General features: G+C 40.8%; 1 protein-coding gene across 1 annotated transcript in view; it reads right to left on the bottom strand.

Annotated features, from left to right (window-relative positions):
* The window catches only part of PTPN14 (protein tyrosine phosphatase, non-receptor type 14), a 153,369-nt gene that overhangs the window by 25,069 nt on the left and 106,396 nt on the right, over positions 1 to 21,904 (bottom strand). Inside the window, exons 10-12 of the mRNA XM_006834007.1 lie at positions 15,024 to 15,081; positions 11,095 to 11,173; positions 7,527 to 9,001 (exon numbers count right to left, since the gene is read on the bottom strand). Of these exons, the coding sequence (XP_006834070.1) occupies positions 7,527 to 9,001; positions 11,095 to 11,173; positions 15,024 to 15,081 (1,612 nt within the window). The remainder of the gene's footprint in view (positions 1 to 7,526; positions 9,002 to 11,094; positions 11,174 to 15,023; positions 15,082 to 21,904) is intronic.

Below are 21,904 nucleotides of genomic sequence, written 5' to 3'. Positions count from 1 at the left end.
AACTATGGGTTTTGTCCCCAGAATGAAAGCACATGTGCTTCATTAAACTCGGTCCCACCAAAGTGGGGTATCTTGTGAGATTTCCCATCATGCACTAAGCCCTAACGTGGACAACACGAGCCCACTCACTGAGGTGGGGCATCACTGGATATGACTCAGCTGTGGAAGAATACAGATTTAGGAGCTAAGCAAACTAGTTAGGGAAATGTTCCATGGTTTAAAAGCTACTTTGTAATTTTCTTATTTCCATATTCTCTATTCCCACCTGATTTACAATGTATTTGAGTTGCAACAGAACCCATGTAAGACCAACCATACTTACAAGCATCCTTTTTTAATTTCTGTACAACTTATGGCTAGTAATATGTTGCAGCATGGAATGTGCTATTGTTATCTTATCAAATGTTTGCTTGCAGATGCTCAATTTTATGATATACTGTTCAAACACTGCTGGACTAACAAAGATATCAATTAATTAAAGGCACTTTAGGATAAGCACAGAACTGTTAACTGCAAGGTCAGTAGTTCAAACCCACCAGAGGCTCATCAGATATCCTCTGCAGGGTCACAATGAGTCAGAACCAACTTGATGGCACTAGACAACAAGAACAATGAAACCTCAAAACAATTATGGCGTTTAACTTATGTCAGAATCAATTTACAACACAGTCATCAGAAAAGAACTCCATTGTAAGCCTGGGACTACATGAACTTGGAAATGGGTCGATCAGGCACTGGTTGAGAAGTCTACTGCTCTACACCCCCGTGTTCTCTCAACTGACGGAGGTATGTATGCCACTTCTCTCGCACGAACTCCAGAAAAGCCAAGGAGAGCATTTCCTAAAAACGATTTTGTTTAAGAAGAGAACAGAAGGACTTCTTCATAAAGCAGAGAACAGGGGAGCTTGACAGAGTTTGAAGATTCTCTCCCAAGCTGAATGAAACTGATTTGCAGATTCACTTGGCTGACACAGACGAAGGGCCACATAAACCCTGACTTCTTTTCACGCCTCTGGATCATTTGTCCCTTGTCAGTCATTTATAAATTTATTCTGCAGGGAGGTATTTTGCTGGACCATCAGGTTTGGCAGATCATAGGGTCATCTGATCGTTCTAAATGTGTATGGAGGAGACAGCATTATACCTCTGCATGTGTCTCCTTACTAACTAAGGCCACCTACAACCAGAATGGAGCCCTGCTCCTTGTGAGTGAGGCTGTCCATACAATGCTTCCTCCAGTTACAGGATGGGGCATCAGAACCAAAAGGTGACCAACATGGAAAATAAACTACTAAAGGGCTTAGAGCCAATACTTTTTAAAAGGCCTTGTTTTTTCAGTCCCAGGCATCCTCTGGACTAAAGAGTGCATATAAATGTTTGGGTTGTTTCTTAATTTGTTTTTATAGGGGAGACTTTTTAATCCCTGACTCCTCTTTCGGCTGGGATCTGCTTCACCCATCCCTCAAAGCTTTCAGAAAGCACTGTTGTTGCTGTTAAGTGCTGTTGAGTCGCGACCCTGCAAAGGGTTTCCAGGGAGTAGCTAGTGAGGTTGATGGTCCTGTGGTCCTCCCAAAATTCTTTAATCGTTCTTTCCACCCACCTGCACTGTAAGGCGAAGCTAAGTAGACCTGAGATGAGCTGTTATGTATAGGTATCCTTCATGGGAAAGAACTGCTAACAGTGTTGGTTCAGAGGTACACCAGCAAACACAGATGTTCTCACCTTCTGTGTGCAAAGACTTGGAGTTAGAAAATCAAAGGGAAGAGCACACTCAACATTTCTCAAACTGAAACAACTGAGGAAAAAATCCAACCCTCAACTTGTAATACTGAAGGATTCTATGGGCAAAATATTGAATGATGCAGAAAGCATCAAAATAAGATGGAAGGAATGCACAGAGTCACTGTACCCAAAAGAATTAGTCAATGTAAAACCATTTCAAGAGGTAGCACACAGCATATGATGAAGAGCCAAGGGTACCGGAAGAAGTAGTCCCAAGTGCACTGAAGGTATTGGCGAAGAACAAGGCTCCTGGAATTGATGGACTACAAACTGAAATCTTTCAACGGACACAGCACTGGAGGCACTCACTCATCTATGCCAAGAGATTTGGAAAACAGCTACCTGGCCAACTGACTAGAAGAGATCCATATTTGTGTGCATTCCGAAGAGAGGTGACTCAGCAGAATGTGGAAGTCATTGGGCAATATCATTAATATTGTATGCACGTAAAATTTTGCTACAGATAAATAATAAATGGTTGCAATCATACATTGACAGAGAATTTCCAGAGGTTCAAGCCAGATTCAGAAGAGGATGTGGAACAAGGGATGTCATGGCTGAAAGCAAAGAATACCAGAACAATGTTTACTTGTGTTTTGTTGATTATGCAAAGGCTTTCGATTGTATGGATTATGACAAACTATGGACAACACTGTGGAAAATGAGTATTCCAGAACATTTCATTGTGCTCATGAGAAACCTATACATAGACCAAAAAACATTTGTTCAAAAAAAACAAACAAACAAACAAACAAAAGAACACTGAATGGTTTAAAATTAAGAAAGCTGTGTGCCAGGGCTGCATTCTTTTACCATACTTATTCAGTCTTCATTCTGAGTAAATAATCCGAAAAGCTGGATTATATGAGGAAAACTGTGGCAGCAGGATTGGAGGAAGACTCATTAACCACCTAAAATATGCAGCTGATACAACTCTGCTTATTCAAAGTGAAGAGGACTTAAAATACTTACTGATGAAGATCAAAGACCACAGCCTTCGGTATGGGTTGCACCTCAATATAAAGAAAGCAAAAATCCTCACCACCGGATCAATAAAGAACATCATGATAAATGGAAAAAAGATGGAAGCTGTCAAAGATTCATTTTGCTTGGATCAACACTCATGGAGGCAGAAGTCAAAAACTCAATAAGGCAAATCTACTGCACATGACATCTCTTTAAAGTGCTGAAGAGCAAAGATGTCAGTTTGAGGACTACAATGCACCTCAACCAAGCCATGGTATTTTCAATAACCTCATATGCATGTCAAAGTTGGACAATGAGTAAGAAGACCATTGTTGTTGTTGTTGTTAAGTGCCATCGAGTCGGGTCCGACCCATAGCGACCCTGTACAGGGTTTCCAAGGGTGTAAATCTTTACGGGAGTAGAAAGCCTCATCTTTCTCCCGCGGAGCAGCTGGTAGTTTCGAACCGCTGACCTTAAGGTTCGCAGCCCGATTCGTAACCACTACGCTACCAGAAGGATTGATATATGTGAGTTTTAGTGTTGGAGAAGTATCTTAAAAATAATACGGACTGCCAGATGAACAAATAAATCTGTGTTAGAAACCAAGATGGTGAGACTTTGTCATATTTCAGATACATTACCAGGAGGGACCAGTCCCTAAAGAAGGGCATATGACTTGATAAGATGGACATATTTGGTAAGGTCAGCAAAAAAGAGATAAATTGGCACAGTGGCAGCAGTTATGGGCTCAAGCGTAACAATGAATGTTAGTTAGGTGCAGGACTGGGCAGTGTTTTGTCCTGTTGTACATTAGGCAGCTATGAGTTTGAACCAACTGAATAGCACCTAACAACAATAATATGTTTAAAAGCAAACAAATAAAAAGTCATTGAACTGGTTCTGACTCATGATGACCCCACAAGTTCAAGAATAACACCGAAGTATGAGGTTTTCTTGGCTGTAATCTTTACAGAAGTAGTTCTCGAACCCTTTATTCCATGGTGCTACTGGGTTGTTGTTGTTAAGTACCGTGGAGTTGGTTCCGACTCATAGTGACCCTGCACAGGGTTTCCAAGGCTGTAAATCTTTACGGGAGCAGAAAGCCTCATCTTTCTCCTGTGGACCAGCTGGTGGTTTCGAACAGCCAACCTTGAGGTTAGCAGCCTGGTTTATAACCACTACACTACCAGAGATACTGGGTAGATTCACACAAACCAACATTTTGGTCAGTAGTCAACACTGAAGTGTTTGCACCACCGAACAACTCAATTGGGGAAAAAAAAAAGTAAAAAGTAATCAATAAAGAGCTCTATGTGTTTAAAAAAAAAGAGAGAATCATCTTTCACTCTCACCCTGGTATCTTGGCTCTCTAAGAAAACGTCTAATCCAATTCCAAGGTTCTGATGCCAGGAGAGCAGACAGACCTTAGAGGATAAAGTGATGTCATGCTGAAAACGAAGGGATGTGGCAACTGTTCCTAACCACGGGGAATATTGTTGTTGTTAAGTGCCATCGAGTCAATTCTGACACATAGTGATGCTGTATAGGGTTGCCAAGGAGCAGCTGGTGAGCTTGAACCACCGACTTTGCAGTTCAAACGGCTTTGCAGTCTGGTGCATTAATCCACAGTGCCACACCAGGACTCTACGGGGAACAGTCACTATTATCATCTATTATCCACATGACCTCCTGGTTGGGACAAACAGCAACAAGCTTGACTACTAGACAAGAGGATAGCAATTTGAACCCACCCAGAGGCACCATGAACGACAAGTAAGGTGGTGTGCTTCAGAAAGGTCCCAGCCTTGAAAACTCGATGGACTGGGCCTACTCTGTACCCAGATTCAGAATCAACTCGTTAACAACAACGGCATTCATTATCCATATGAGCAGGAAGCATATAGGATAAAAAAAAAAAAAATAGTGAAAAACTATGATAATGTAAAACACTGTATGAAAGGAGTCAGGTTTGTGGTTTTTGGCTACAGTCTCCCATTTAATATGAGTAACAAAAAGACAGGATCTTACAAAAAGTATGTGCAATTACTCAGTCATTATTTACTGTTCCACTATAGTTTTTTTTTTTTTTTTTCAAATAACTTGCAGATATTTGGGGACAAATAAAAGAGAGACGATAAGATAAACAGGACTTGGAAGGGTGTGATAGGGCTGTGCTGGCATCAACAAACAGCACATGTTGGTAAGCAGGGAGAATCTCTAAGTTTAATGATTAAACTCTCAAGTGTTTGATGGGAGGCTGCTCTCAAGAAACTGGGTCTAAGAACTGCTGAAAACCCCCCTTTTTTTTTTTTTTTAAACCAATGAATTACTTTTTCCAAGCTGGAAAGCTCTCCCCTAGAGGCTGCAGCCTGCCCCCACACTTCATTCCTTCCCACAGCCAAAACTTCCATTTGCCAGAGGCACAGGCCTATCTTCTACAATTTCCCTTCAGGTTTGCAGTAAGCGGAAAAAGTTACGCCTGCACCAAATTCTTAGCACTACTTTATCCAAGGCCCCAACTGTGAGGTTGAGAATGTTCTTAAAGTTTTCCTCAAGGAACTTGTCTTCGGATTCCCATTGGTGGGTTAGGGAAAGATCTAAATGAAGACAAGCTAATAAACTCCATCCAAGCAAATGGTAAGTTACAACTGCTCTCGATTTCTTAAAATATAACACCCGGAGGGTGGGGGTGGGGGTGGGTTCAACTGGTTTTTGCTTGGGTGCAAAGCAATGCAGCATTGTATTGTCATACATAACAGGTCTGGCATCTGCTCTAAATGAAACCCTACCGAGCACAGTTGTACCTTGCAACACACAGGATCTTCATGAGTTGGAATCAACCTAGTGGCAACGTGTTTGGGTTTTTTTTTTTATATACCTATGGCACAGAAGGTGTCCTGGTGTGTCTGAACTGCAAGGTCAGCGGTTCAAGCTCACCAGCTGCTTCTCGGAAACCCTATGCAGGGTTGCTATGGGTTGGAACCAACTTGAGAGCAGTAATAACAACCACAACATTGGTACAGAAGGAGCCTTGGTAGCTTTAAGCATCAGGCTACTAAGTGAAATGTAGGTGTTCAAACCCACCAGCGGGTCTGTGGGAGAAAGATGAAGCAGTACGTTTCTGTAAAGACTGACAGTCTTGGGAATCCAATGGTGCAGTTCTCCTCTGTCCTGCCTATAGGGTTGTAATAAGCTGGGATTGACTCCATGGCAGTGGGTGGAAAGTATGCTATGATTCAGATATGGCAAATGGTGATTACAAGTCAATCTGGGCTTGCTTAGTTATAATAAAGTGACTTCCTTAGAAACGGAGCAAAAACTCTCAGCATAAACAGCAATGCAGCCCTGATATGTATTTTTTTTTAAGTCACAACTACAATCCAGCAATATTTTCATTAGTAAGAGACACAAATACTTTGCTGCTTTATTACCTGCACAACTCTGACAACACAGGTGGCCCTCTGGACTGTATATGTTCCAAAGCAAGGTTGTGAAGGTCTACCATGAGGGTTACGTGCGTGTGCATGTGTGTATACAGATGAATTTGGTGGGTGGGGTGGTAAAATATGCACAACAAAACATTTGCTAACTGAAGAATACTGCTGTGTACAGCTCAGTGACATGGGTTACACTCATTATGCCATGCACCATTATCACTATTCTTCCCCTAATCATCCCACCAGGAGTGAAGCTTTGACAGAAAAAAAATTCAGTAGGGAACTGTAACTGAATGACTATCTTTAATGCAATCCACTCGCTTACTATCATTTTCTTGAATTGGTATTAAACTCCTGTTGGAAAAAAAAATTCTGAAAGTAAAGCTGGACACAGCATGGCTCAGACAAAATTGGCAAATGATGATGCTATACAGATCTATGCAGAACACCATCCTCTTTTAATATCTGTTGAAGTCTTAACCCTCAGTATCTATGTATGGGAATCTGTTTGAAAACAGGGTCTTTGCAGATGTGACCAGTTAAGACAAGGTCATACTGGAGTAAGGTATGTTCTAAATCCAATGTGTGGTGGCATCCTTATAAGGAGAGTGAGATCTAGAGACTCACATACACGTACATACAGAGGAAGGAAGACGGAAGTAGAGAATGTAGTGATGCAACTACAAGGCAAGGAACACCAAAGACTGACAGCGATCAACAGGACCCAGGAAAGAAACTTGGAACAGACTCTCCCCGCAGGGCCTCCCAAAGGAACCAACCCTGCTGACATTGAATTCAGACGTCTAGTTCTATGAACTGTGACTGAATAAACTTCTGTGGTTTTAAGCCACCCAGTTGACTTTGTTATAGCCCCAGGAAACTACTACAAAACCTACTTGGAAAAAAATGCTTTCCCCTTAAAAAAACAAAACCACTAAGAGATGGAGAAAGGTAAACTCCTAACAACCCATATAATCAGTAGTTTGAGCTATGACTTAAAAAACAGCAAAACACTGATGCAAGCCTATTGGCTTCAACACCACCACCCTGCTCCTTCTTAGCTCAATTAGAGTGATGAGTGGTAGCAAGTCCAGCCGCCAGAAGCTAGATATGGAAGAATACTGTCAAGGAACTAGAAACAAAATTTTGAGAAATAGATGACTACCCACTGCAATGTCAAATAATTCTTTTAATACACCACATTATCCCCAAATATGCTCTGTGACTTTTTCAGTGCCTTAAGTATGTGTGTTTTTCACTATGAACTTGATCATGGAAAAGACAAACAAAAGAAGCTACAGGGCAGAGCAGCTACACAGAACTCGAGAGGCAGACACTCACCCGGATCATCATCTCCCGCTCTATAATGCTGTCCTCCAGGGAGAACATTTCAGACACAGGTCTCTCCTTCACAGGCTCCTTTTTGACCCGCTCCTTCACACTGGTCAGGTCAGGTTCTGAGATGGAGGGACCAAGAGAGGCCCCATTGATGGCCAGCTGATCTGCTCGGGAGACGCTGATGGCCTTGGCCGGTCCTTGCCTCAGTGCCCTGGCTCTGGCGATGCTGATAGGAAGGTTAACCTGGTCTTGTCTAAGTGCCCCATTGCTAACACTTTTCCTCGGGCCAGGGTACTCGGGCGGGGGCTTGTTCGGGATGCGAGCCAAGGCTGCTTGCAGCTGGGCACTGTACTCCATCTTCTCCCGGAGCACAGGGATCTGCAACACCGGGTCCGGAGCCTCCTCTTCCTCTTCGCTCTCACTGCTGTGGATCAACATGGTGGCATCAGAGAACGTTTTCTTGTGGTGATACGGAGGAAGCTGATTAACTTCGTGGCTCCCTGGTGCCTCCTCGGGTGGCCCCTGCTCCCGGAGCGTGTTGCGGCGAGCCATGGGGATGTTGAGTGACTTCAGAGTCATGGCCTCCATCCCTCGCACCATGCTGTTCATCACCTCCAGGCTGTGGCGCTTGTTCACGGTGCCATGGTGCTTGGCAGCCGAGAGGGGCTCGCTGACCTCCTGCAGTGACTGGTGTACCACAGGGGAGCTGTCCTCCTGGAAGGTCTTTACGGACAACTGTACCTTCCGCGTCACCAGATCTGGGCTACTGCCACTGACGTACTTGTGGCGGTGGCTGGCAAGATCCGGGGTGCTAGTGGCTGGACGGGGCAGTGGGTAGGGGGGTGGAGGCCTGAAGAGATAGTTTTTGAGCATATGTGCTGTATTATAGTTCTGACTGCCTTGAAGCTGCATGTTAGCCAGCTCTGGGGTGCTCACTGTGTGGGAGATGGCACTGGCCCTCGGCTTGCTGGGCACCATATGATTCTTTGGGCTCATGTGGTCAGATGGACTGACCAGTTTGTTACCGTAGCCCCCCTGTGGCCCATAAGGGACAGTATAAGGGTGTCTCTCCCGCATCTCGGGCTGGCTGTACACCAGGTCCTCTGGCTGGTTGTAGGCATGCGTGTTGATGATGTTGAGGTTTCTGAGAGACTGGCTCTGGCTGTCCGTGTGCACGATCCCCCTCTTCATCTGCCGCATAACTGTCTCATAATCGGGGGTCGGCCTATAAGACGGGACGATGATTGCACTGTGCCGGTGACTAGGAATGTAGTCAGCCCGCATGATGTCACTCCCAGGGATACTGAGGTTGGAGGACACAGGAGACGCCTGGATGAAACTTTGGGAACAGTTGAGGGAGTTCACGCTGTGAACGCTACACACGCTGCCATTGGTAATGGTGCCGTTTAAGTAATTTAAGTCCAGGCTGTTGTGAGAGTTGCAATACAAGGCTTCTTCATTCCCATGGAAAATGCTGTCTATAAGAAGTGAAACAAAGGCACATGAACCTTCAAGACAACACACTTCCATCAAGTTCAGCCTCACATTCACAAGGGATGACTTCTAATTTAAAGGAATAATTGAGGAGAATCCCATGGTTTCCACTCACATGTTGTTCTTTAAAAAATGGCTAACTGGTTACATATTATGCCAACCTATGGAAGGAACACTTTCAAACATGAAAAAGAGAAAGCGAACCTGAAAAACAACGAAAGGAATCCACACTTGGAATAGGCATCGCCTGGGTATGCCCTCAATTTTACCATGAGCTTTGAATTCAGGCAACAGCCAGAGCCCCTCCCAGTGGGGAGGCCTGCCCTTTTATGCAGAGCTCAGTAAATGAATTGGCCATTTGATTAGGGAGTCAAAACATTCCATAGCGCAGCAGATGTGAAATTATTGGATACTTGGAGCTGCTTCCTTGACCTTCTAGTTACAATGGAAAAAGCCCCTTAAGACACAAATACTACAGCCAGGATATTAGGATGGCTAGCTCCTGCTCAGCAACCAATGTAGGGTAAAATAGACCAATCAGGAGTTCATTTAGCCATTGACTGAAACCCTCCTGTAGATTAGGTTTCATAACTGAAGTCAATTCAAATGAAAATTAGTAATAGTTTAAGAGATACCTAAAGAGACAAAAGTCAGATTTCTCAAGTCAGGCCCAGAATTGATGTGCTGTGTTCCTTTAATCAGCGTACACCCCTAGGAAGGTAATCTCTTGCCAAAACCCTTTCCAGTGGACAAGGCTAGAAACCTCAGTTTGCTTGGAGAGGAGGGGTGTGGGTGTGAACCCAATGAGATGATGTAGGTAAAAAAAAAAAAAAACAAGGCAGATGTGTTGTTCTTATCCACTCAAATGGGTTCTGGTGTCTCTTATGGAAGCAGGATAACTGTGCTAGCTTATGAGAAGCACTGGGTTGTTTTTGCTTTTTAACTTCTGTTTACTAACTGAGTAAAGGCTTATGGAGAAGATCATCAGTTTCACATTCAACAAATTGTTCACGTACAATTTGTTTCATCTCATGGATTGCAAGGCCCTCAACATAACATCACCTATCCCACTTCCTCCCTGTGTATCTTGTTTCCATTCCCCCTTCTTTTCTCACCCTTCTGAACGTTGTCCTTGTATAAATGAAGCACTGTTTCATTAAATCAAAGCGCCCTGATGGTCCTAGGTTCCATGCTAACACTTTCACAAGGCAGAGATATTCAAAGTAGCCAGCAGGTAACAACACAGAAACTACTTGTTTGTTTAACACAGTTAAGATCCAAAACCCTCTACCATTTTTTTTCTTTTTCTTTTGAACTGCAGTTAAGAGTAATGATTAAGAGGGCTGGTAGGAGAGTAAAAATACTCTTTATATACCCCAGCTCCACCATTAATCTCTCTGTATCCCAATCTCTATCTGTACAATGGAAGTAGTAACAGTACTTACCTTTAAGTTCATTTTGAGGATTCAATGAGATAGTAAGAGCACATGCTCAGAACTGAGCCTGGCCCAGAACTCTCTAGAAATACCACCTGCTATTAACAGAATGATCCGTATTATTATTATCATTATTAATGAAATTGATCTTTTCACACATTCTGCTTATGTGTGTTTAGGGATAAAAAGTGTTAGGAATCAAAAAAGTCTCCTTTACTCTAGGGAAACAAGTCTACTGAGAAGAGCTGGTGGGAGAGATGGAAAGCAACAGCTGAAATGATGGGTTGAAATTATTTCCTCAGATTACTCTAGATGCCTGCGTTCTCTGCTACCATAAAGACTGGACTGAGCTTCACCAGCTTCTGATACTGGCACAGAGGATGAATGTGTTTAGCTTTGCTTTGCTGTCACTCTCTCTTCTGTAAGCCCACTTATGAAAGGGAAGAAGAATGAAACCTCGCTCACAGCCTCGTCCAATCCAGGGACGCTGTTCTCTCACGGGCAAACGGTATCCTATACCTTTCATAAATGACCAAATAATAATGAAGGTACCACCGTTGTCTCGTCAAAAAATTCTGCTTCATCACTAACTGACACTCAACTTTTTGTCATGAGAAGGGAAATGGGAAAGGCAACCTTACCTTGTGAAGTGTGAGTTTCCAAGTAGTGCTCCCCACACTGGACGTGCATAGGCGGTAATATGTACGGCTGCTGCCTGGGCTGAAACACAGAATACAGAGAAATGGGAAAAACCCTAGGAAGAGCCAGTCCAAGCATACAACGGCCCCCCAATCACCCAGGTCTGCACAGGGAAACACCCCCATGTGCAGCTATCAACCCTCTCAGCACTCTTCCCATCTGCGTCCCCCATCTCATCACCACGTTTGAGACAGGAGAAACGAGGGAAGAAATAAAGAAGGTGGCTCAAGGTTAGAAAGGGGCCACAATCAATAAGTTGAACACAGTCCCAGTGAAACCTGAGTCAAAACTCAACAAGACTGCCATATTTTTCTAGGTTTCTCAAGTTTTCCACCTTTGATAGGGTACAGTCTTCCTACTTTTCTCTCACTCTCCTATTAGTGGAAATGATTCGAGTTTCACGACTCTGTAAGTTTCATTCCATCTTACAGAGGTTCCAGGGTTTGTAAGTTTTAGTACAGCGTTGTATGAGTCGAAACCAACTCGATGGCCCTTTAACAACAACAACTGTATTTAGTATCTATTTTTCTAAGATACTTGCAATGCTCTTTATGCATTCTTTAAAGGACCAACTCAGAACAGGTACATTAGGATGTCTCCCCTAAGAAATACTAAGAGAATAAGGGGGAAAACTGCCACATTCTATTCAATATTCAATTCTAGAGGCACAGGGCTAGTGGTATGGCAGCTCAATGACACACTTACATAAATGTCTAAAATGGGACCCACAACAACAGGTGTGTAGTTTGTCAGTCAGCTGATGCTACAGAAGAAAGTCCCAATAACTTCTAGAGAGAAAGCAACCACAACACTTACCCACTAAAACCATTGCTGTCAAGGTGATTCCAACTCACAACAATGCTATATAGAAGGTGTATGATAAGCACTGGACTGCTAACCACAAGGTTCAAACCCACCAGATGATCCTCGTAAATCCTATACAGGATTGCTGTGAGTTGGTAGCAACTCATTTGTGCTTACCACCACCACTAACACAGTACTGTTCCCTTAGGATTTCTGAGATAGCAATTCTTTGTGGGAGCAGAAACCCTCATCTTTCTCCCATGGAGGAGCTAGTGGGTTTGGACCACTAACCTTGTGGTTAGCAGCCCACTGCTTAACTCACAGAACCCTAAAGTTAGCAGTCCAATGTTTATTCCTTAGGGGTGCACCAGGACTTCAAAATTAGCCTTTTCAATATTATCCCAAATGCTATTGCTTTAGGAGATAAGAAAATAAGAGGAAGCCAAGAACCCCAAAGACTGCAAGGGTCAGTCACACTTTCTCAGTGCCTCTCAACAGAATAAGCCAGGCCCACTTCCTCTGAGTCCTAGTGGTACAATGGCTATGGACTTGTCTGTTAACTAGTTGCTCTGGTACGACAAAAGATCTGGCACTCTGTTCTTCAAACATCATGGCCCAGGAAACCCTGTGGGACAGCCCGCTCACATGGGATTACTAGAAATAGGAATCACCTTAAGAGCACATATGAAAATCTACTTCCTTTGCTACAAATAAAGTACCTGAACATCAAACGGATAAAGAGAGAAGGTAATGGAGACAAAGGAAGGATCCAAATATTAATCATCATCAAGGGAGAAGAAATAAAGAATTAAAATTAATCTAACAAAACAGAAAACCAAAGAAAAGGTTCTACGTCAGTTCTCCTAAATAGTCCCAAATATCCCTTTGGCTGATTTCTGAGCTGCAATTTATAAATACTTTCCCTCATGGAAAAAGTAACTCAACTTTTCCACAGAAGGATAGCAGGTTTGAGGCAGTGTTTTTATATTAGGGGGTGGGATTTGTATAAGGGGAGATAGAATCACATGGTAAGGCAAAGCTGGCTTGCTGCCTTCTCTTTGCTCGCATGAAAAAACAACAACAACAAAAAAAAACACAAGAAAATCCAGTAAGTGACTATATGTGAAATGACACAAGTACACAGGCAAAGGGCAATCCTCCAAACACCATTTTAGAATCATATATTCCATTTCTTTCTAGATCTGCTAATTCAGAAACAAATGAAACAGGCATAATATAAGCAGCAAAATGGCAAGAGAAAACTTGTAGCTGGGTAAGTCCTGGTTATCATGGAGGAAGCAAAACGGTGATACAATGTTATCTGTTCTTGCTCTCCCTCAGCCCAAGGAACTCTTGGTGAGACTGTTTAAAAGGGATAGAAGGTAAAGTGGAAGAAGCCATGAATCCAACTTCCTGTACACTGTCTTCATCCAAATAAAATAGGAAACCGTCTGCATCTTCTCTAGATCATTTTGACAAGAGATCAGATGACAAGATCAACTTAAACCACATTGTCTCCCATGGTGTTTCATGGAAAATGAATGATAAGGTCTCTCACAAATAAAGGATTTTGATTTTAAAGAAGGGAAAGAATTCACTAATGAGAATAAAAACAAAACCCGAAAAAAAACAGGGTCATGAACAAGTCTGCTGGCACTCCAGGGGAAAAGCCCAAAGCCATTTTCTAGATTTCCAAGGCCAAGGACTACACGTGACAGATGGTACGTAATGTGGAAATTAAAATATGCATGTGGAGACTCAGGAATTATGATGCCACATGGCTCACTCTAAACTTATAAGAGATCATATCCAGAAAAATGTATTCCCTCAAAACTGTCCTCTGAAAAGATAAGTCAAAGATCTACTATAGTGTATATATACATGGCTTATGAAGAAAAATACCATGTTATTTTCCAGTGAACCTGAAGGAACTGTTCACCTGGAAAAATAAATAAGCTAACATGTTTTTTATTTTCTTAAAAAAAAAATTATAACTAATGGATAACGTTTTTGTTGTTAGGTTGTTAAGTGTCTGTGAATTAAAACAAGCAGAGCACTTCAACGGAAACAAACTATCCAGTATCTTCTTTTACATTATCCTTGAATAATCCTAAAAAAGAATATGTAGCCTAAGACAGAATGTATGTATTGGAAACAGAACTGTGTCCATGTGATGAGGTGAGCAGTGAGCAAACAAACAAAATACCCAATATTAAGGAGAATTTGGATCAATTCAAATTTTGTTGACTAATTGAAGCCTTAAAATTAGAAATGTGCAATTAATCTTCCCCACTAGTCTACCATGACTCAATCAATTCGTTGCTTTTTTTAAAGAAATTTTCTTGCTACTTTATTCATCTCTATTTATGGAAATAAATATGGTAATACAACAAGCCATCAATGGATTGCAAACCACAAGGTTCAAGGTTCAAACCCACTCGCCACTAATGAGGCCTTCTGCTCCCGCAAAGATTTTAAAGCCTCTGAAACCCTATACAAAACCTTGAAACCCTATGAGTCGGAACCGACACAACAAAATGTATCAATTTACGGTAATGCTTAACACACTTGGCTACTAAGTGAAAGGTTAGAGGTTCAAGTTCACCCAGAGGTGCCTAAGATAAATGGCAAGATCTACTTAGAACAGACAAAAATGCCATTGAAACCCCTAAAATCACAGTTGCACTAGACACACATGGGGTCACCCGGAGTTGGAGTCAATGTGACAGCAATTGAACAGGTTATGACAATGAAACAAAAAGAATTTGTGTAGCCTGTAACTGAAGGAGTATCTGTGTGTACAACCAAAATCAGCTATAAACGAACAGATGAGCAATAGGTAATCTTGTAAGCTGCAATAAGATGGACCAGTTACTCAAATAAGCCTTGAACTACACTTAAAAAAGCATGGGGGACAGCATGGAGATGCATCACACTTGCTCATCAGACTGACATCCTTCTGTGTTCTCACAGAATTCATCACCTCTTCCCACAAATTAACCACCAAAGAGCACTGTATGCATTTTCAATGGTCATCCTACTGAACTATTAAAGATAAGATACATACCAAGGAGGACCGGCTCCAGGTGGGTTGGCGTCTGATGGGGGGTGGAGAATTTGACTGTCTACACGAAAAGATGAAAACATGAAGATGGTCAATCTTAATTAATGCACTTAAACCCAAAGCATCAAAATATAAAGCTTGTTATTTCTGGATGGTAATGCTAAGAGCAATTTTAATTTCTTTCTTCATAAATTATTTTCAAAATTTCTGGAGCATATGGTATTTTGATAGTTAAAAGCAGTACTGAAAGAATAAGGATTATTTCTTAAGAAAAACAAATGGAAAATAAGTTAAAACTGAACAATATCACCCACTACCCAAATTTTTTATTGTTATTTGTTGTATTTTTTGTATGTATAAAAGATTTTATCTTTTTTAAAAAAACAACAAGAAAGACAGAATTTTTAAATACCACTAGTAAAAGAAAAAAATCCAAAATAGGTAAAATATTTCTGATTATGTTCATATTGATACACTTTTTAATTAAGATACTAAATGAAGATTTATCTAACCAGTCGCTTTCCAGTATAAAAGCCAGTAAGAATGTTTTTAAGAACAGAGAGATTTGAAAAACAGACTTCTGAGATCCACTGAGACTGGAGGAACAACCCCCAAATTTATTGCCTACAAATAACTTTTAAGCCTTGGACAGAAACTATTTCAGAAAGTCACCATTAAACAAAACAAGTTACCTTATTTAATGAAGAATATGGACCTGGAGCATTGCACTCTCTAAAAACTGATCTATATGAGGTTAGATGGACAACTGTAAAATACAGATTAGCGGAGTCCAAGTTAATGGTTGAGAAACAACATGGACAGAGACAATGGTGATACAGTGTTAAGTGTATAATCATTGTCAATGAACTGGAGTCCTAGTGTGGCAATGTGGGTTAATGTGCTGGGCTGCAAGGTCAGTTTCAACCACAAGGTTGGCAGTTCAAGCTCACCAGCTGCAACTCAGAAACCTTATACAAGGTTGCTAGGGGTAGGAATCGACTCAACCGCACTAACAATTAACTGCACAAAAATCAGTGATAAAATGTATTTAAAAATGCAGAGCTAGAAATGAATTGGAACTGGGAATATTATCAAATTCTTGAGAAATTAAATCAATGCGTCCTCAAAGTAATAACAAATGTTTTCCCTAGTCCTCGGTTGAAATCCTAATAAACAGTAGAGCCATAGAATTCTTTGCCAAACAAAATGTCTTCAGTTTAAAAGAGTTCCCTTATTTTGAAAATTTGTCTTCCACCTTCTTGGTGCATAATATCTTTTAGGAAACACTGGAAAAAGAATATAGTAGTGCTAAATTTTTTAAAGTTTGGAAAAATGCATTATTATAAGACCTATGTTAAACAGCTCCCCCCAATTCTTTGTCTTCAACTCAAGAAATATAGGAGCCACTCCTTGAAGTTTTATCTTTGCAGAAGGAGACAAGCAATAACTGCAGGAGTAGAGAAATCAATGACAGTTTTGGGGGGGGCTTTTTATTTTTTATTTTTTCTATTTAAAAGATTTTTATTGTGGATTGAGTAAAAGTTTACAGGGCAGATCATCAGTTTTACATTCAACAAATCAAATCATATACCTTGTTTCATTACAATGATTATAACCCCCTCCATGTACCATCAGTTAACAGTGTTTCTCTCTATTCACTTTAGCTTTGTTAAAAAAAAACACTTAGGCATATATAATAATTTACACCACTAAAGGGCACATTCTGCAAGTCTGCCTCCTGGCTGCTATCTCTTAGTCCCTCTCTTCCCATGAATCTAGAGTCCTCAGCTGCTCCCTCTCCATCTCTGCCTCCATCTCTGGTACTGATTCTTCTCCACTTGTGCTCTTTTCCCTTGATAGTCCTAGGGTCCTTTGTTTCTAGACTGTAAGATTAACCACTCCCCTATTTTCATTTCAAAACGTCTACCTTTACAATTGTGACAGTCACAATTAGTCATGATAACAATTACTCATTACTGAATCATAAGAATCTTATTGCCATCTCTTTTAACCAGACCCATCTAGACAAGATGGAAACTATTCATTGGGGACTCTTTCTTTCCTCACACACTATTAAGCGGAGCTCCCCCTTGAAACGTTGTAAGCCAGTCATTGCCTTTATTGCTCCCTCATTTAGGTAGTGCCTTTATTGCTCCCTCATTTTAGGTAGTTGCCCATCCTTATCTACCCTGTGTACAGAGGGGATAGCATTAATACATGATGTGAAGACTCCTTCCCTCTCTGTTGGCATTTAGAGTTACTACCTCCATGAGTATAGGTCAAGTTCTTCAAATTATAGCAATTTACCCTCATTTCCTTTATCAGAATTTGTTTTGTTCTTTTTTTTCTTCTTCTTCCTCTAGTTGGGTTCTGATTATCAAGCCATTGAGGCTAGGTCAAAAGGGTACTGTATGCAACCTTGGTTGTTCTTGTGCATGTCCCCTCGTTTCATATCAGCTGGATGCTTCACTCTCAGCTCTAGACCTCTGAGGCTATGTCCTTGTCCATTGGCTCAAGTGTCCCCCTTCCTCTTCTCTCTCTCATATCCAAGTCCACGGAAGTCTGTGGAACGTGGCTGAACTCAGCCCATTTCTTCATTGCTGCCTTTCCCCCTCTTCCACTCACCAGTAGACCAACATGGACACCAGCAAGCTTACCTGACTGCTCATGTGTTCCCTTTTGAGTTTCAGTCTTAGAGGGGAGTTTGTCCTGAAGGAACTTGATTGCTTGCCTTGATGGCTTCCCAGAGAACACCTTGCTTATTCTTGAAGTAGCCAGTCATACTGCCATTTTGTTTTGGGTTTTTCCTGACGATCTTTCTTTGAGGATGTATCTTCTGTCACTCTAGCTGTTCCAGGCTTGTCCTTTCTAGTGGGAATGTCCCACCTCAGAAGGTTCTGGATAGGGCTCACGATTCCATCTAAGGTCCTATACAGTGCAAAGGCTCCATAAGAGGCTTATTTCATTGGGCAAGTTCTAGAACCCCTTTAAGATATTCCAATCAGTTATAGGTGTAAGACGAGCTTACAAGCTTTCTGTAATCATGTTTTCCAACATTCCTTTCCAACCAACTCAAGTTTCAATTTTACAATAGTAGGAAAGGGAAACCAATATACATAAGACAGTCAAGCTCTTAGTATTATTTCCTCACTTCAAACTATGCCTTGATCCCTGTATCACAGAGCCCTATTGTTCCAAGGTTGAGCATGCATCACTATTTACCTCTGCCCTATTTAACCCACGCAAACCTGTCTCAGTGTTCCCCGATCTACCTTTTTCTTCCACCCTCTCCCACTTCTTGCGTACTGTCCTCCCTAACACCCAAACTATGATGTGTCTGCCCCTACCCTGTGTTCTACCATTGCCTTCTTCGACCTCCCCAAACTCTCCCACTCCAGCTCCACCAATAACCAACAAAGAATTCCACACATACCCCCCCATTTTAGTATGGTTATCTTTTCTTAAGCATTTACAATAATGGTCTTATGGAATATTTGTACTTTTGTGACTGACTAATTTCACTCAGCGTAATGTCCTCAATGTTCATCCCTACTACCCCGTGGCTTGCAGCTTATTTGTTATTCTTCAAGGTAGCATAATATTCCATTGTGTGTATGCAACAAAGTTTGTTTATCCCTTTTTCTGTTGATAGGCACTTAGGCTGTCTCGTCTTTTTACCAACTTCTTCAGATTGAAATTGATCAAACATGCAACCAAGATGCATTTGATAATTACTGGTAATTGGAAATTCAAAAGCTGGAAACAAAGAAGCATCAGTAATTGTAAAGTATGGCCTTGATGACAGAAACAATGCCAGATAATATGACAGAAATTTGCAAGATTAATGACCTATTCATTAGAAATACTTTTTTTTTTTCCAGCAACATAAATAGGAGATATATATGTGGACACTGTCAGATGAAATGCAATGCACAGCAATCAAATTAACTATATCTGTGGAAGAAGATACTGGAGAAGAGCTCAGTATCATCAGTCAGGATGAGGACAGGGGCTAACTAAGGAACAGACCACCAACTGCTCATATGCAAGGCAAAACTGAAGATGAAGAAAACATTTTTAAAGAACTAAAGTAAGATCTGAGTACAACCTACTTGGATTTAGAAACCACTGGACACTAATAACTGAAGAACAGACAAGTTGTGGGATAACATCAAAGACATCATACATGAAGAAAGCAAATTGAAAAATGATGAAGTAAAAGAACTGGACAGATTTCAAGGGGCATCCTGAAAAGAGAAAGTAAAGTATTACAACAAAATGTGCATAGTAGGAGTTAGAAAACAACAAAAAAAGAACATGCTCAGTATTTCTCAAACTGACTAAAATCAAGAAAATATCTAAGCCTTGAGTTGCAATACTGAAGTATTTTATGGGAAAAATATTGAACAATGCAGGAAACATTAAAGAACAAAGAAAGGATACACAGAATCAATGTACCAAAAAGAATTGGTTGGCATTCAACGATTTCAGGAAATAGCAAATGACCAAGAACTGACATGATGGAGGGAAGAAAGTCAAGGTGTTTTAATGAAAAACAATGCTCCAGAAATTAATGAGACACCAAGTGAGATCTTCCAAAAAATGGATGAAACACTAGAAGAAGTACTCTATCATCTATGCCAAGAAATTGGGAAGACAGTTACCTAGCCAACCAACTAGAAGAGATCTGTATTTCTGTTCATTTAAGAAAAAGGTAATGTAACAGCATGCAGAAATTATCCAACTTTATCATTAATATTACATGCACACAACATTTTCTGAAGAAAATTCCAAAACGGTTGCAGCAGTACATCAACAAGAAACTGTCAGAAATTCAAACCAGATTAAGAAGTAGATGTGGAATGGGGGATATCATTGTTGATGTTACATGGATATTGGTTGAAAGCAGAAAATATCAGAAAAATGGTTACCTGTATTTCACTTACTATGAGAAGGCATTCAACTGTGTGGATCATAATAAGCTGTGGATAGCACTGCCAAGAATGAAACTGCACAACACTTAATTGTGCTCAAACTAAGAAGTAGTCATTCAAACAGAACAAGGGAATACAATTAGGAAAAGGGCAGATCAGGGTTGCATCCTTTCACTTTACTTATTCAATCTATATGCTGAACAAATAATCTGAGAAGCTGCACTACATGAAGAAGAATGCAGTGTCTAAATTGGAGGAAGATTCATTAACAACATGCGACTTTCAGATGATATGCGTTGCTTGTTGAAGCAATGACAACTTGAAACGTTTACTATTGAAGATCAAAGACTCCAACCTTCAGTATAGGATTACATCTCACCATAAAGAAAACAAAAATCTTCACAAATGTCCCAATAAACAACATCATGATAAATGGAGAAAAGACTGAAGATTCAAGGAATTCATTTTACTTGGATCCAAAATCAATGTCAAGAAATCAGATGGCATATTGCATAGGGCAAATCTGCTGCAAAAGATCTCTTCAGAGTGTTAAAAAGCACAGATGTCACTTGGAAGACTAAAGTGCACCTGGATTCAAGCCATGGTATTTTCAATAGCCTCATATGCATGAGAAAGCTGAACAATGAACAAGGAAAAGCTAAGAATGGATGCATTAGACTTATGATGTAGGCCAAGAATATTAAACATACCATGGGCTGAAAGAAAAACGGAAAGTCTGTCTTAGATGTGCAGAAGTGAGGATGGTAAGACCTCTTCTTACATACTTTGGACATGCTATCAAGAAGGATCAGTCTCTGGAGAAGGACATCATGCTTGCTAAAGTAGAGGGTCAGGAAAAAAAAAAAAAAAGCGGAAGACCATCACTGAGATAGACTGGCACAATGGTTACAACAATGGCCTGAAACACAGCAAGTTTTGGGAGGATGGTGCAGGACTGGGCAGTGTTTTGTTCTGTTGTATATAGGGTCACTACAAGTTGGAACCAACTTGATGGCACCTAACAACAGTAAGAACACTGTAGCCTGTACTGATACTGACCTCCTGAAAGTGTACAAAGAATTTCACATGGATGCAGTGTCTGTACATCTGTGTGTATATTTTTGTACTTTTAATTTTTTATCATAACAATATTTATATACCAAAACATTTGGCATTTCAGCCACTGTTGCATGTGCAACACAGCCAAACCCACCACATTTCCCATGTTGCAACACCATGACGACTATCCATTTCCAAATCTTATTTTTTTCTCTATTTTCTTTCTTTTCTTTTTAATTCCCCTTTTTTCCATTTTCAGGAAAGTTCTCAGTGATTTGTCCTAATGAGAAAAGAAGTATACATTGCTTCCCTTCTAGTACATGAAAGAAAGAAAAACAGACAAAATGAAAGAAGCAATTTCCTTTTTATTTTCCTTCTTTCTTCCATCTCTTTCATTTTAGCTGCCTTCTCTGGCACCTTCATTAGCACAGGTGTATACCCTACCCAATGAATAATTAATGCCCCTTCCTTCCCTCGCCTGGTAACCATCATGGAATGTTTATCACAGAACGAAAACAGTTCATTGACTTTCTATGTGTGTACTACTTTTTAGAAAGAGTCCCATTTTTTCTCAGATCAATAATTCCCCATACCTGGTTAAGAAGAAGAAAGGAACAGTTCCTCTTAGTTTTTCAGTCTAATAAGTAATGCTCTTTAATCCTATTTTTAAACAGGTTACAAAAGAAACATAAATGCTCAGTATACTTCAAAATTCCGGTAAGGCCATTTCCTGAGGAATAAGAGAACCCGAAGACTACAGTGAACCCATTACTCAAAACAGGCTTTTCAGTCACCCTGCAGAAGTCAACTGTAGAGTGACTGTAAACATCAGACACACCCACACAAGTCAAAGGTGAGAGCAGAGTGTGGTCTGCAGTGCTCAAAAGAATG

This window comes from Chrysochloris asiatica, unplaced genomic scaffold (genome assembly GCF_000296735.1).
Source record: "Chrysochloris asiatica unplaced genomic scaffold, ChrAsi1.0 scaffold00009, whole genome shotgun sequence".
Taxonomy (NCBI): domain Eukaryota; kingdom Metazoa; phylum Chordata; class Mammalia; order Afrosoricida; family Chrysochloridae; genus Chrysochloris; species Chrysochloris asiatica.
The sequence above is the reverse complement of the archived record's forward strand: the minus strand, read 5'-3'. Positions and strand labels throughout refer to the sequence as shown.